Source organism: Triturus cristatus, chromosome 1_2 (assembly GCF_964204655.1).
Source record: "Triturus cristatus chromosome 1_2, aTriCri1.1, whole genome shotgun sequence".
NCBI classification, from domain to species: Eukaryota; Metazoa; Chordata; class Amphibia; order Caudata; family Salamandridae; genus Triturus; species Triturus cristatus.
This window is the reverse complement of record NC_140580.1, coordinates 442776078-442793002: the sequence shown is the minus strand read 5'-3', so window position 1 is coordinate 442793002 and position 16925 is coordinate 442776078. Positions and strand designations below refer to the sequence as shown.

The 16925-nt window shown below is 42.7% G+C and overlaps 1 protein-coding gene across 5 annotated transcripts in view; it reads right to left on the bottom strand.

Moving 5' to 3' along the window:
* The window catches only part of MYOF (myoferlin), a 591005-nt gene that overhangs the window by 16173 nt on the left and 557907 nt on the right, over positions 1–16925 (bottom strand). For all 5 annotated transcript variants that reach the window (XM_085606131.1, XM_085606127.1, XM_085606128.1 and 2 more), the window contains 2 exons: positions 14237–14378; positions 9192–9291 (listed from right to left, as the gene is read on the bottom strand). In XM_085606131.1, the coding sequence (XP_085462257.1) occupies positions 9192–9291; positions 14237–14378 (242 nt within the window). The remainder of the gene's footprint in view (positions 1–9191; positions 9292–14236; positions 14379–16925) is intronic.

Here is a 16925-nt window from a genome sequence, read left to right as displayed (position 1 = left end):
AGGAACTGTATTTGCAAAGTAAATGCATCACAGAGCGCACACTTACTTTAATCTAGTAAAAGAACTACTTTATGCCTGTCACCAAAACATGATGGAAAAATGAGTGAGACAATTTGACCATGCACAAATGACCATGGCCTTAAAAGACAGTATAAGCAAGCACTTGCAAACCATGAAGAACACATGAAAGCCAATGACTGAAGGGGATGAACCCAAATCCCACTGTCACTGTACTTCTTATTGCAGCCAGACCTAAAAATACCACTTTACTAGAGTATGTCTGAACATTCCTGCAAGCACTTCTAAGGTGTCTATGTAAGAATACAGCATTCTCCTCGGCACCACCGGTACAGATGGTCCAGCCTCAATGGATGACGAAACTGTGATGAGAAGCTAAGATCCAAGAGATTTAGGTACCAGGTATTCTTCACTCAATTTGGAACTACTAAGACCATGTCCATATTTGAAACCTTAACTTCCCTGGAAAAGAAATGGAAACTGGTCTGCACAAATAGATAAGGGGGTGAATTCCCAATCCCACAGAAATGGATCCGCTATATACTGAGTGAGCAGAAATTCCTGAGGACAAAACTGCAACTGTTGAAATGCAAGGAAAAAGGCTTGATTGCTGGCGTGCGCCACTGAGAGAAGACATATTCCACTAACTTTTGTTTGGGCTTCCACGGATGAGAAAGCTGGTTAGCTAGCTCATGCAAGAATGTTATAGCTAGCAAAGTTGGCAACAGCCAATGAGCTGTAGTGAGCATGTATCCAGTTCCTCAAGTTTGACTGTTGCAGTAATGCTGAAAGAAGCCTAACTATCCAATCTTGTGGACACATCATTTTTTAGGACCTGCACTTCAAATTATTGCATCAAGGGAAGAAATCACCCAAATCCCAGGGAACTGTTGATCATCTGCTCATCCCAAAAAACGGCAACTCACAATGGCACTGTTTGGGACAAAGGTGATGTGAACAATTCTAGAGGCACTGAACTCAAATCCTGAAGCTCACTCCACACAATTAGCTAGTGAGAAGGTCTATTTGAGGAAACACCCACTTTTGAAAGTAGGGAAGGAGGACTTGCGGGTGGAGTTCCCACTCATGGATCAGTTGCTGCATCCCGCTGAGCAGGTCTGCAAAATCATTGTCGGCTCCCAGCAGATATATCACCAAGAGATGAATGTGGTGGTGAAAAGTCCAGTTGCATATGGTCTGAGACAGTTCTGACAGTTGAGAAGATTGTGTCCCCCGCCCAACCCCACTGTTATTGTAGATAATTCATGGCTGTCATAGTGTCCGTCCAGACTAGGCAACCTAGTGAGATAGGTGAGGAAGGAAAGCCTTTAGTGCTAAAAGATTCTCTGAAACTCCAAGTAGTTGATGTGTAGGGATTGAAGTTTGGCATCTGACAGACCTTGTACTGTGAGGTGTTGCAGATGGGCACCTTAACCCGTCTCGGATGAATCTATGGTAAGCAAAAGTTGAAGAACAGGGTCTAGAAAATGTTGCCCCTGTAGCAGGTCATTAGTGCTCCAGTCTATCAACACTAGTCCTTCGAGGTGACCCTGTGATTGAGACCACTGGCAAGCTAGGCATTGCTGTAGGGGAAGCATGTGAAACCTTGTGTGGGGAACCAATGCAAGAGGCCATCATTCCTGGCAGACACATCACAGTCTGAACTGAGAGAGGTGTGTTCGGTTAGAACGGTGGTCGAGTTACCTGAAAGTTCTGAACTAGAGTGGGATTGGGGTAGGCTAATCCTAACTGTGTGTTGAGGATTGTCCTAAGTAAAGGTTAAATTTGGAAAGGTTGAAAGTGAGACCTGGGGACATTTATTGAAACCCCAGTCTGTGAAGTAAATCCACTGTCAATTGTGTGCACTGTTGACACTCTAGTTAGGTACTGGCTTTGATGAGTCAATTATCCAGGTATGGGAATACATGAATGTTTTTTCTTCTCAGATATGCTGCAACTACTGCAAAACATTTTTGCGAACAATTGAGGTGCTGTGGTCACCCAAGCAGTAGAACTTCAAATTGGTAATGTTTGCCTGCTATGACAAATCTGAGGTATTTGCTGGGTGTATTGTATATGGAAAAAGGCATCTTTTAGGTCTGGTGTTGCCATAAAGTCCCTCTGTTGGAGAAGTGGAATTACATCCTGTAGAGTAACCATATGGAAATGTTCTGATAGGATGGATTGGTTGAAGGGTCGGAGATCCAAGATTGGTGTAAGTGACCCGTCTTTTTTGGGAATCAAAGTAAACCAAATAATCCCCCGAACCCTGCTGTTGAAGTGAGACATGTTCTATAGCCCCTGTGAGAAGGGCTTTGACTTCTTGTTTGAGAAGTGTTAGATGATCCTATGACAACCTGTGAGTGTGAGGTGGGATGTTGGGTGGTGTGGTAATGAGCTCCAGACAATAGTGTTGGATTATGGCTAGTACCCATTGGTCTGAGGGAATAGATTCCTAGACTGGGTGGAAAGATTGTAGTCTGCCCCCAACAGATGTGGAGTGGTCTGTGGGGAGGATTGGGTAGTCGCTGCTTTGCTGTGGGTGTTGCCCCGTGTGTGGACGCACCCTAACCCTTACCTTGTTGTTGCTGCTTCTAAAGGAACCTCTCAAAAAGGTCTTACTGTTGGCAGACTGGCCTTGTTTTTGTTGAGGCGGGATGGAGGTGTCTGTGGTGGTAGATTTATATGCACCCCTGTAGCCTGTGCGATGCAAAGACCCTCTATAAGTTGTGGTCTGTAATGATTACCTTACCTGTGTCCATATCCTTTTTAATTTTTATCAAGGGTAGTGTCTACTTGTGGGCCAGAAAGGTGTTCTTCGTCAAAAGGCATTTTCAGTACTGCCTGCTGGACTTCCGATTTAAACCCAGAATACCTAAGCCATTCATGTTGTGTAAATATCACACTGGTATTGACACCACTAGCAGCTGTATCCACCGCATCTAGTGCATATCGGATGGAGTTTTTGGTAATGTCTTGACCTGTGACTATTTGTTGTCCCCTTTTGCAGTGTTCTTCAGGGAGGTAATGTAAGAGTTCCTCCATCTCATCCCAATGGGCTCTGTCACAGCGGGCCAGAAGACCTTGGGAATTGGCAACTCGCCAACGATTAGCTGACTGTGCTGTGACTCTCTTTCCAGCTGCATCCATTTGCTTACTCTTCTTTTCAGGAGGTGGGGTAGCCCCAGTAGCCTGGCTGTTAGCTCTTACGAGGCATAGTAGCAACTATAGCGTTCAGTGGAACTTGACAGCTGATAAAGAGTGGGCGATAACTCTGGCATGGACTGACTCTAAAAATTCCTCAGCATGTCTCATCATGCCGGGAAGCTTGGGTAAATACTGGGTGTCTCTATGTGTGGAAGAGTGGGTGTCAAACAAAAAGTCCTGTTCTAGGGGCTCTGTGTAGCTCAACATTGTGAAAAGCTGCTGCTCTAGCAATTACTTATTGAAAAGAAGTGGCATCTTCTGGAGGAGTTGGACGTATGCAGAAGCAAGTCGTGTGAAAATACTGATGCCAAATACTTGTTCTTTTGCACTAAAGTACCATTCTATCTATGCGTGTTGTTTTAACTGGGTGTAAATTTTATCTGGTTTTAACTTTAAACTAAATTCTCCAACCCTGTGGCATTGTTGGGTGAGCATTCTTAGCTCGCTCCTACCTTTCTCTCTGCTCTTCGGTCTGCCGCAAGGTCTTTCCTCGATTGTGCGGAAAGAGCTCTATATTGCCTCGCTCTTTTTTTTCCAATCGGGCCACCATCCTAGCAGTTGACGGTCCAGCTCTTCCAAGCATTTCTGGTTCCTCACTCCGGTGCCGGGGGCATATCTCCACAATGCAGTCCCAAGCGCGCAACTGATGCGCCAGTGGGGGCACCAAAGGCGCGCAAATGGCAAGCCCATCTGTGCCCGGAATGCACCATGCCCCAGGACCCCTGCTCGTTTTTTACGTATTGGCTACTTTTCATTATAGTTACAAGCACTTAATAATGGTAAACGTTGTAACCTAGCCAGGTGGCCTGGGGGAAATGATAATCCCAGCTATCAGGGTAATATGTGCTGTTTTTCATTCAATGACATCACACATACCTCCCCCCCAAACCTTGGCGAGTTGACAAGAAACGAGAATTTACCAGTCTCTGGGAAGGATAGTACTAAGGCTACCTCAGCTCAGCACTCCCCGCACAAGTTAGAAAATAAGAAGAAGATTATCCACGGTTTCAAGGTGGGCGGTCTAAATGCCATACTGCTGAATGCAAGATCGGCTATTAAGCACAAATATGAACTAGAACTTTTACTACAGGCCTCAGACCCCGATTTGGTCTTCCTTACCAAAACCCAGGCTACGAACACCTCAGGGCCTGACTGGGCTATTATAATTCCAGCAGGCTACTCCCTGGCAAGTGTAGAAAGATCAGGGAAAAAGGGGGTGGCATAGCAATTATCTATCGATCCACCTTCAAGGCCACTTTCGCGTCCTGTCAGTTACCTGGAGCAGAAGCTATAGACTTCAATATTAAATTCTCTAATACTGCATCCGTCCCAGGCTTGCTCCTATTCCGGCCCCCTTTTTAGAGGGTTTGCAGACATTTATGGAATCACATCTTGACTTTCCAACATTCACTATATTGAGGGATTTTAATTTTCACTTAGAAGCTGAAAACTATTTAGACTCAGCCATACTGGTTGACAACTTAGAAGGTTTTGGGCTTACACAGTTAGTCTCGGAACCCACACAAGGCTCAACACTCTCTTGATGGTATTTTTACCAACAACCCAAATATCTCAGTCGAAAAAGTACTTCCAGTAACCTGGTCGGATTACAAGGCCATATTCAAATTTACCTATAGGGAGAGCGATAGGCTCCAGACAAAGATCCTGCCCCCTGTCAAATCCAGGCCTTGGCATAAAATTAGGAAAGAAGAGTTAACAGAGCTGTTGGATACAAGTCCACCGTCTCTAGGGGCGAATGTTAATGAGGCAGCTGATAATATAGATGGATGGATCCAATCAGCAATTGATCAGTTAACCCCGTTAACATTAAATAAATAACAGCGAAAAAGAGCATCTGCCCCATGGTACGATCCAGACCTTAAAGCCATAAAAATCAGATGTAGGCACTTGGAGAGGGTATGGAGAGCTGACTACAGCGAACAGAGTAAACTGCCTTACAAACTTGCTTTAGAGGAGTATAAGCGAGCCATCATAAATGCGAAAAAGATTTACTTCACTAGTAAAATCGATGGGGCAAAAAACTCCTCAAGAAAGCTTTTTAAGACAGTCACAGCACTATCTAAACTAAACCAAGAAAATCAATTTGTCCTGGACCAGAGTTTGCGGCAAGATGGCTAGCTTCTTCCAGACAAAAATACAACTCATTTATGATGAATTGGTAGGAAAACATCGGAGCCCTTGCAGTACTAGCACGCCGGAGTCAACCAGTCTAGCTAGTCCTGCCACGTCAAATCAGCTGAGTATGTTCACCCCCCTATCCATGGAGAGAAGAAATGATCTGTTACTAGCAGCAAAATCCGGGTCCCCAACAGACCCTTGCCTGCCAGCTATCATACATATGGTCTCGAATAAAATTAGTAACCAACTCGCCCCACTCAAACAATATCATGAGTTCAGGAACCTTCCCTACTTCCTGGAAGAAGGCATGTATCAGGCCAATCTTAAAAAAGCCATTGAAAACTATCGACCCATTTCTTTTCAACCGCTGGCGGCAAAATACTGGAAAAATCTATGAATCTAGACTTAATGGGCTATCTAGACCTTAATAACATCTTAGACCACTCTCAACATGGTTTTAGACAACACCATTCCACCGAATCCTCCTTAATTATGGCCACGGAGGAAATACGCAGACAACTAGATAGTGGAGGAAAGTCCATCCTAATTCTACTTGACCTTTCAGCCGCATTCGATACCGTGAACCATCATATACTGATTCAAAGGCTGAAGGCAATAGGTATTAATGAGATGGCCCTTAGCCTTCTGGCCTCATTCCTTATGGATAGGAAACAAAAGGTGTATTGGGACAACCATCAATCAGATAGGTTTTCCCTCCCCTGTGGAGTTCCCCAGGAATAAGCTCTGTCCCCAACACTTTTCAACATCTATGTGGCACCCCTGCCTAAGCTTGCCAGCGGACATGGGTTTTCTTTGGTGTCATACGCTGATGACACCCGACTGGTCATTTCCATCTCCTCAAATGCGGACACCATCACTGGGAAATTCCATGGCTGTTTAAAACATATCATGGACTGGATGCACCAGAACTATCTCAAGCTAAATATAGGAAAAACTGAAGTGATGGGAGTTTGGGGCTGGGGCACCGCTCTGTAACCAGGTATGGTGGCTGGCATAGGCAGGGAACTGTCCTGTACCCACAGGAAAAGTAAGGAACTTGGGAATCTTGCTGGACGACCAACTTAGTTTCCTAGCCCAAATTAACCAGGTCACATCTGCTTGCTTCTTCCAGCTAAAAGTAATATGGAAAACCTTTCCTTTTATTCCCCCAGAACTACGGATATCGGTTGTGGTCACTGATTCTCTCAAGGACTGACTATTGTAATGCCCTTTATATGGGCATAAACAAACGCCAAATGTCCAAACTACAATCCATACATAATGCAGCAGCGAGAATGTTGTTAAACATTCCAAAGTTTTATCATATGTCTGGCAGCATTAAAACTCTTCACTGGTTGCAGGTGCAACAGCGAATCGAGTTTAAAGCTTTGTGTTTGGTACATAAAACCCAGTTTGGTGGAGGAGCAACTGATTTACAGGAACTATTTCAGCAGTACACTCATAGGCGCCATCTTAGGTCAGCTAACAAAGACCAAGTCCAGGTACCTAGAATACAAAGAGCAAGATGGGGGGGTAGGAGCCCATCATATTGTGCGTCCAGATTATGGAATGAATTACCAGACGAGCTCAGACTTCAACCGTCCAGACCACGATTCAGGAAGCTGCTGAAGATGTGGCTCTTTATTAGGCAGAAGTAAGGTACTACCCCTGTGCTAAACCGGTGTCCTGCTATAGCGCCAAGACGCCTCGGCATTTGTGCGCTCTATAATCATTTTACTTATTTACTTACTTTACTTACGAGCAGGATACAGACCTGGATCGTTGGGGTAAAGGGATCAGTGCCATGCATCCCATGGGTCAGGATCTCCTAATGGCCTGATTAATCACCAATCATCTGTATCTGGTAACCCTGGATGAGTATCATCAAGTGGATCAGGTGGTGGAGATGTAGGCGGGGTGGTGATGAGGCTGGAGGAGGGGAGTCGATGGTGGAGGAGGAGGCTATTGTGTAGGACTGGCAGCTTTGTCCTTCATCTTCCTCTTCTGGGGGACAAGGCTGTCTAATGTCTCCTGGGAAGACAGTTTCCTCTTTGGGGGCGGAGAAACAATTCTAGATGCTGTACCTTTCTGGATCAGAATTTTCCATTGTCGAATGTCCATTTTCTCGAGAATAGGCTCAACCAGAGACATAGAAGCTGATGAATATTCAGAGGCTGTCAGATACGTAATTTTCGGTATGGAGGCTTTTGGTGTAGAACCAAGGTTTGGCTCGGCACAGAGGTAAATGTGGTCGGTTGACGGCTCAATTCCGGAGGTCAGTCTCGGTCTGAAGAGGTCGATGCCAAAGGCCTGTCCTTGGTTTTAGTTTTCGGTGGTGGGCATCTGAAACAGTCTTTCGGATCTGACCATGGCCAGAATGCCTGCTTGGGTAATAGAGCAGGGACCATAGTACTCATGCGCTGACCAGATGGAAGGCTACCCCTCTCCATATCAATCTCTAGGCAAGGGCCCGAGCTTTCATCAGGGGAGAAACCCCCTTGTTCTTCCTCCGAAGTAGACTACTCACCGAAAAAGTTGGGTGTCATATCCGGGAGACATTTCCAATGGACATTCCCTTTGATCCCTAAGGGTTTTTTTGGACCGAAAGGCCTTACACGTGTCGCAGTCAGCTTTCCGATGGTCCGGAAAAAGAGACAAGTTGCACACGAGGTGTTCATCGGTGTGCGGATATTTTGCATAGCAGCGCCGGCAAAATTTGAAGGGTGCGAGTGCCATCAGCAGGCATTTCAGATGGAAATGGGTGCATACAAGAGAAGGCCCGAGATGGGTGGTGCAATGAAGGGTGATCAGTCGAATCCCAAACCAACAAAATTTGAGAGCAGCGTATAAGTGAGAAGCGTGATCAAAATAATACTGTTGAAGACAGTAAAAGAACAGAAGAATCGCACCAAATGGAGTCAAAACAGAGCAGAGGCCACACATCCAAACCCGACAGTGGAGAGAAAACAATCTAACAAAGGAGCCTATGCCCATACCCAGTATCTCCAAGAGGAGGAGTCACTCGGTCTCCTGACTTGAAAGACTTCCAAGAAAAAAAACTTGCACAACGCAGACCCAACACTACATGGCATGAGTATGCAGAACATGTGCATCTACAGCCACCCATGCAATCGAACATACATTTATATGAATGTAGTTTATTAGTGTATAAGAATAATGCATACTCATTGCAAGTTACTTTAGCTGTAGAAAGTAGTAACAGATTCAACAGTCCTCCCTATAAATCGAGGCAGTATCTATATTGTACATTTCTTTTGACAGAAAAAACAACGGATATAGATGACTGCCAATTTATATATGTGAAATTAAATCTAAAATTGTGCAGAATAAAGCAGCTTTCCAAAATATGATTCGATTTATAAGGTGGAGAGCTGAATCCACTTAAACTTTCCCCAATTATTTATTTCATGGGGGTAGCAGGTAATCCCCTGAGGCACCTTGCAGCCCCAAGCAGAAATTGTTTGAGCGCAATAACTTCACGAAGCAGTTGCAGCGCAAGACATGTTCAGAAGCTCTCCTAATTTCTTATTGTTCTTGTTTTAAAATACAGAAAGACACTTAAGATACTTCATTAGATCTAAACACAAAAATCAAATTGTAATTTTAGGTTGTTTCAAAGAAAAGTTAAGAACTTACAACAAATTCACAAGACGCCCAATTCTCAAGACAAAAGTTATTTTGTGTAGGCAAACTTTTAAACAACATTGCTTTTATATGAAAGAAAACTACTCGAATACAAACAAAGGCCCAAAGTTAGCTTTACAAACATGGTTTGGCAACTTATTTAATAAGGTTAAAGTTCATACCCAAGTAGTCATCCAGAGAAAATTTGTCATTGTCCCATATTTGAACTATTAATTTCGGGGGTACTCTAAATTCTGTGTTATCAAGGCTCCAAAAATGCTCCTGTAAAAATAACACATTTGGTTAAATGTTTAACAACCATGTTTTTACAGTCCAAAGAAACTTTACAGTTGCACTTTACATAATTATTACATGCTTACTCAATTCAAAAAATATAAAAACTTTATTCCTGTAACGTCCCTGCGTTATACACCTGCATCCATACAAACACCTTTAAAGGGACAAGAGGAGGAGGTGTAGTGGAAGCAGAGTCATCATACTTAATTCTTTGCATGCACTGTTACAATTAAATAGATGCAAATAAGAGCCTGAATGGGGCGCAAATTGATTTTGTGAATTAGCCTGTGCAATAGGAGTGCAAAGTTTCCGATGGTGAGCTTTTCTCTTATTGTTAAAGTTGGATTTAGAGCATGATGAACTGCTGAGAACCAATAACAAAGATGAGAATTTGGGAGGTAGCAATAGCGTTGACCCAACCAAGGCTCTAAGCGATCAGGTTGTGAGGGCATAATTTCTGAAGAGGGATCCAGACAGCCATGCTTCTCAAGAGTAGGATGGACTGCCCTTCTGACCAGCAGAGGGCAATGGGATTGCTAGAAAACTTTCTGCAGTTTGGAATGTCTACTTGATAAATGTCAGACATTTTATCTAGACAGTGAAGTTAGGAAACCAAGGAGGACAACCTCATGGCTAATATGGGCATTTCACATAAGCAGAATTATAAATTAGGGGCTAATAGTGTGTTTCCTATGGTGATTGTCTCAAGGCTTGAACATCATGTTTATCTGCTCTTTAAAGTGTATCAGCCATTCTAAGAATAAGCTACTGTTAGCAGCCTGTGCTGCTGGGGTAGGTGGGAGGCCTAAGGAGACTGAACAAAATAATTTTCATCATATGCTTTCTCACCAATTTGGGTATGTAAAATAGATAAATCCACAAGTTAGAGTTTCAATTGATGTGCCTCCAGGTGCGACCTGATTAACATATGCGCTGGAGCATTGGTGCTTGTGAATGTGGCAGGTAGAGCGCCCTAAAGGCTTATGTCCTGCATCAGACTCTACTTTAACTCGTATGACCAGTGTGCCTCAAGCCAGCTCAGCTGAGTGAAAAGTTACTGTAATGGGGTGCCCAAGAAAGCTTTAATGGAAGTCCTTATAAACCTCCCTCTGTCCATACTGCCGCCAAGAACATGTTTTTCAAAACAAATTAACGAGAGTGAACTGAAAACTCTTGCATGATGCCAGTCCACAGTTTAAGGCCTAGTTCAAAAGAAACTGAACCAGAGCACCCAACAAGTCCTGCAGGAAGCCCCTATGGATGGATGGACTACTTGGCATCATGTCTCTCCAAGGTTGCCGCTCCACTCATATAAATCACTTGAATAGTCCAGACCTCACTTCCCTCTTCCATGTATTATTTTTTCCTGTATTATTTTTCTGCTAAAATTTGGTCACAGGTGGAACGCAACATAGAAAAGGCTTTTAAATCAGCATACTACGATGACTGCTCTACACAGGACCATCATGAGGATCTGCAAAAATACAAAGAAATCAATAAGAAAAAAAGAAATTCTTCCCCCAGTGATCTGAATAGAATCTTGGTGCATGGAAGATTTCATGCACAACACGCACGACAAACTGAAAATAAACTATTGTCTAAACTCTTCCACATCCATGCATGAAGCTCTGGGTTAAGCTGCACTGCAGTTCGACATGGCTAAAAACCATTGACAAAGCCAAATAGTAAAGCTATTTGGCTTTGTCAATGTTTTAATTTTGCTATGTCATGCATTATCGCAGTTGCTATACAGTAGGACTGAAAGTTAAAAAAAGATTTTATAAAAAAACAAAGCGCTATGACATGGTCAGCATTTACCATGTCATATCGCTTTTTTATTTATTTTCAGCCGCTGTACAACCAAGCTAAAAATACATTTATAGACTCAAAAGATCCAATATGTCTCATTTGTGAGCTTTGCCGATGCTTGCTTTTCTGGTGGGAAGCAACAAGGCAAGAAACAAAGAAGGGGGGTGGGTAAAAAAAGAACACAGGAGGGGAGTGGAGTGAGGGAGGGCCAAGCAAGAAACTAGGAGCAGTGTAACAACGCAGGAGGAGTGAGGGTGTTACAGTGCAAGCAACAATGTGAGGTGGTGTATAGGACAATAATGATGGGGAGACAATGGGACAAGAAGTGACAGAGCTAGCAACAGCAATGGCAAAGTCAGAGCAAGTAAAAATAGAGCAAGCAACTTGGACTATGCTCCAGTGGAGCGACAAACACATGAAGAAAAAGTGAAACTGGAACATGCGGACCAAAAAGAATCAAGGAAATCAGTGACATTGAACCCAACCAATGGTAAGCAATGGGCAGGCTCTAAGCCCTCTGTAGTCTAACAAAATGTCTTGAAAGCTACAGCGCTTGCACTGTCTGAGGCAAGACTTAAAAATGAAGTCGAAGAACACAGTGTACTACTCGACATGAAGAGAATTGACACATGCAACTGAAAAAAAGATGCTTGGCAATGAATGGATAGTCCGGACACTGGAATAAATATAATATGGTGAATAGATCGATGTAGCAGACTTAAGATCATAAGAAAAGCATCATGTAAAAGAAGTCCCAAAGCAGCATACATCCCATGGTGCTAATTCAGAGACAAAGTTTCAGACAAGGAGGGAGGGAAATGGAGACGGTTTTGAAACTCAATCAGAATGGTCAAAATTGAGAGAAACTGGCCCCATGAGAAGAAATGAGGAATGCAAGCAAAGGTGCTACAGCACATGATCAGTCAGATACATATGTTGTGCAAGGCATGAAACAGATTGAGAAGAAACTGTTTTAGTTCCTTTTTGATGGAGGGCAGAGAGAAGGTGGTGCGAATGACAGGTAGGAGTGAGTTCCAAGCCTTGGGCGCACATACAGAGAAACATTGGTTGTTGGTGCATTGCGTGTTGACAACCAGAGTTTCCTGTACTAGTGAGTCAGAACTGTGGAGTTGTCTGGTGCCACTGGATATCTTTAATTTCTTGGCCAGATACCGAGACTGGTCAGAATGGACAATGCACACAATTTTATAGGTAACGTACATTCCATAGGAAGCAACTAAGCAAATGAAGGACTGGGTTAATATGTGCCATACTCCGAGATGAGGCAGGCAGACAGGGCTACTTTCCCTTACTTTGTGGTAATAATGCCTCATCTGGGAGATTCCTCTTCTTATAGATCCCCTAGAGTCTGAAGTAGCCATAGGTGTCAACAAAGCCCAAAAACTATTCTATTACCACAACGAGCACAAGGTAGCACTGACAAAAAAGGGATACCAGTTTGACGGACTTAAATCCTTAATGGGATCTTGCAGGGAAACAGGGTGAAAAGGCTGCTATATAGGACCCACTAGAAAACAAAAGAAGTGACAACAGAAGAAACGCAAAAAATTCCAACTGAGTGTTTCACAACATCAGAACTGCCACAGGGAAACGGACGCTATAATACTCAGAACATAACAAAGGTTGTGATTAAGTTGGATAGCCATATTGGACTCACTGGGACCATGTCAACAAACTATTTATGGAATGCAAATATGCTGCCATGCCCGTTAGCACTCCAATCACACATGGTACCACCTGTTCCTAAATTTAAGATTAATGGCATTTATTCTGTGTTTTCTCTTATTATTTGCAATGCGTTTATTTACATTGCTTGTTTTTAATACCCATGCCTATATAAAGGTCAAGAAGATTACAAATGCAGTAAGGGTTTGAGCATGTGCTCCTCTTTATTAGTTGGCTCCTTGTGTGTTTATACACATTATTTACATGTGTGCTCTGAAGGTGCAACAGCCGACACATGTTTTGCCCCAGGTGGTCAATGAGACCAGGGCTTTCTCAAGGCTTATTGATTTTTCTGAAAACAGAACATTTCTCATATATTGCAGAACATGAATCTTCAATAGTACATATTAAATGCTGATTTTTTGACAGCGGAGTAGCGGTACCTGGTCAATCCCTCATGGAAGTCATCTGGCGAGCTAAACACACAAGGATCAAACTAATAAAGAGGTTCTTGAAGATGACAAATGGCATTGGTTTCTCTCTAAAAAACAACAGATCTAAAAGGAAACCCTTTGCATGTTTGAAACTACTATTACTATCCAAAGAGAAGCACATGCTCAAACCCTTACTGCACAGTTACAGATATAAGGCTGGAAAGGTCCAGCGTCTCGAGCAAAGTTCCTCTAAAAATAATTATTAATTGATGAAGGCAATCTCATCCAGTTCTCGGATTCCTGGACCTTCTTCACACCTTTAAACAAGAAGATTCCAAATACTCATGTAGTACACAAGAGGGTAACAAAATGCAGGAAGAAAATCACAATTTGATACCGGGGGGAAATACTACGGAGGTACCCTGAGGGCAAGTTTTATTCCTGGGTCCCCCTGGTAACCTGTAACTAAACTGTCAATCCCCAGCAATGAGGAAACACAATTTAGTTGTGAGTGCAAGTGGTGTGCACTCACAACTAAATTGTGTTTCCTCATTGCTGGGGATTGACAGTTTAGCTTTTGCTTCTAACCTTACCAGAGGGGCCAGGAATAAAACTCACCCTCAGGGTACCTCTGTGGTATTTTTAACCCACGTTTCACTTATTCCACACACTTGCACTCACCTTTACGGTGCTTTACTTTAAAAGATCCCGCTAAAGAGCCCTCTCGAGGGTCCCATGGGGTATTGCAGCGCCAATCCCATGAAGAACAAAAAGGTCCAATGATGAAACATGACATCTTCGCAGGAATGTGAGGGCATCACTTCATAAGGAAGCCCCCCCCCCCCAAAAGTATCAAGTTGTAATTTCTTTCCTGTATTTTCTTATTTCTTTAGGAACAGCTACCCTCTTGTGTGCTACATGCTTGTACTTGGGAGCAAGGGTACTGGACCTGTTTCGGCTCCCCTTCCCCCTCTTTAGTGGTTTGGATTACAAATACTCACCTTTTTAGAAATAACACAGAGTTGCTCTGCTGGAAGATATTCAAGAGGGAAAACAAATCTCCAGTTGAAATTTCCTTCACCGTCCAGAGACCTATAGTGCACATCAGTTTTTTGCTTGTTTTCCTCATTTCCAGGAATCCACCTAGAGAAAACATATAGCATATTTAGAATTCGACTGCATTGGAGTAGGAAAATGGTTGTTGCATATCTAATTTTTAACCCATGGTTGTCTGATTTGGCGACATCCCAGTAAAATGCGCTCCAGTATAGTTAGAATGAAATTTAGGAGTCATTAATACTGCAAGTAGGCATCAATAGCAAGATCAAGTTCAACAACCACCATATTTGTCATCAAATTAATAAGAAAACAGTAGAAGAAATGTACATTTACAAAGATAATTTGTATTTTGACAATCAAAAACGGCGGTTCGAATAGGTTTTAAAATGATCCACTTTTTCTCATCCACTGAACAGCACTCACCGCAAAGTTTTACAATTATGATGGCTTAAGTTATATGCTCACACACTTGGTATCCGTATTTTGTAAAAAATAGTGTTTAAAATGCAACATAAATTTCATGACCTTCAGTATTTATGGAAATAGAGAAGATGCTACAGATGTTTTATTCCCCTGTGTAAACATAAGCATCCCATAAAAACGTTACAATTTTGCATGCAAGTAGAAACATTTTTGAAGAAATTACTTAAATTAACAATGTTTCAGATACATGTCCAGGTGTGCAGAGTTAAACACATCAATGCTGTATGGATCTCTTCTCTAGGATCAGTACACCTCAAAAACAGATTTGAAGTACCTACTCAACCTTATGTAAAAGGTCCAATCAGTTCTGTGAGAACTGGCGAGAGGGCTAGTTCATAAAACACAAGCAAAACAGGACTGTTAAGAGAGCACGCTCAATAGAGTGTGAATCCTTCCCTTAATAAGCCAAACATACCCACTGTGGACCTAGCGGTCAGCCCTATCTTATTGAAATGTCTGCTATTACTAAGTGTGAATCATGGAATTGAGCATTGAACATTTTCTTTCACTTTGGATTGACAAGTTGGAGAAAAATTCTGTCTTGCAGTTGAATGAGCTAACTTTAGCCGATGCGCAGGTGTAACTTGATCAAATATCTTTTCTTTCAAGAAAGTGTTGTACGAATTTCTAGCTAAAGCATGAAGCTCACTTATCATGTAAAGCAATGCATTACCTGCTATGTAGGCTATAAACTAAACAAAATGTGATAATGTGTGCTTAAAGGATCCAATTCTACAGTAATCAAAACAAGATTACGGTCTCACTGTACGGGAAAGTGATGGGCAATAGGAAACCTTTTCCTCCGGCTCTGTAGGAATGGATTAATTTACAAAACAATGAAATTACACTTATTAGGAAGATGCTTGAAGATAATCCATGAAAAGGAGATCTCTCTCCAATGTGGACAAGCTCTGACTTGGCTGGTTTGGACCCACGCACGAGGATATCTTCACAGGTGGTGGGGGGGGCCGTAGCAGAATCAGGTGCTGTCATTCTTTGCAGAAGGAGTGTGAGAACGCCCACCAATCAGAGCAGATTGCCTGCCACAGCCGCTGAACCCCATGAAGGTAGCGGCCAAATTCATAAAGACACAGCTAGCATTGGAAGTTGTCAGAGTGACCACTACCTTAATAGACAACAAAGTATCCCAAATTATAACGGAGACAAATTAGGTATTCCCAGTTCATGCACAGTTTTGTAGAGTTGGAAGGAAGTAAAAGGAGACTGTACCTCGCCAGATCTTGGCTGCACTTGGATGCGTTTGTCGTGAGCTCCCTTAAGGGTCCACTTAGTTTTCCCTTATTTTAGCCTAATTGCAAGTTGTAGGCTGCTTTGCACACATTAAACACCACATTGTGTTTGTGCAATGATATTATTTTAGAAATACTTTGCACATGTTTTTGTTATTAGGTTCTTTTCTCTGGGACTCTGTCTGAACACTTTGCACAATGTCGAACAACACCGGGGCCCTGTTTTTCAGGGATCAATTAGCAACATAGCTTGGCATTTAGACACAACACAGAAGAACATCTGCTGTTTTCAATGATGGCACTACTTAACATATACACTGAGACTTGCCTTTTGCAACAGAGAGGGGAATTCTTACTGAGGGAAAGCTCCTGAGATGAACGCACCAGTTTGAGATGCAGATTACCTAATTAAAAATGCAAGGTATGGGGGCCAGTTCTAATCCCAGAGATCTAGGATATATCACTAGGCCTACGTAGTGAGGATAGGCTAGGGCAGATGTATCATTCATCATGACAGGGCTTCTCATTTTATATAGTTTACTTGTAATGCTAATTACTTTGCTAGCATGCATGTGTTTTCTACTTGCAGCACAGTTGTTTAGTTGTTTCATAGCATAATCATTTCAACAAATATTCTAAACTTTCCCTCATGTCTTTCTGGTTACTATGAACATTCATGAGTAATGAAATGAAAGGTGACGATCTGTTTCCACGGTCCCTTCTGGGGGAGGAAGAGTTGTGTTCTGGGGTGGTTATTTACCTGTTACTCTGGGAAGGGTAGGAGGGCAGGTAAGGCACTATGAGTTAGTTGGATTTGGGCCCACAGCTACTGATGTGGTATGGTGACTCAGTACCTACATCCTGATGTCTTCTGCTTCCAGGCATAGTTCTGTTTTTA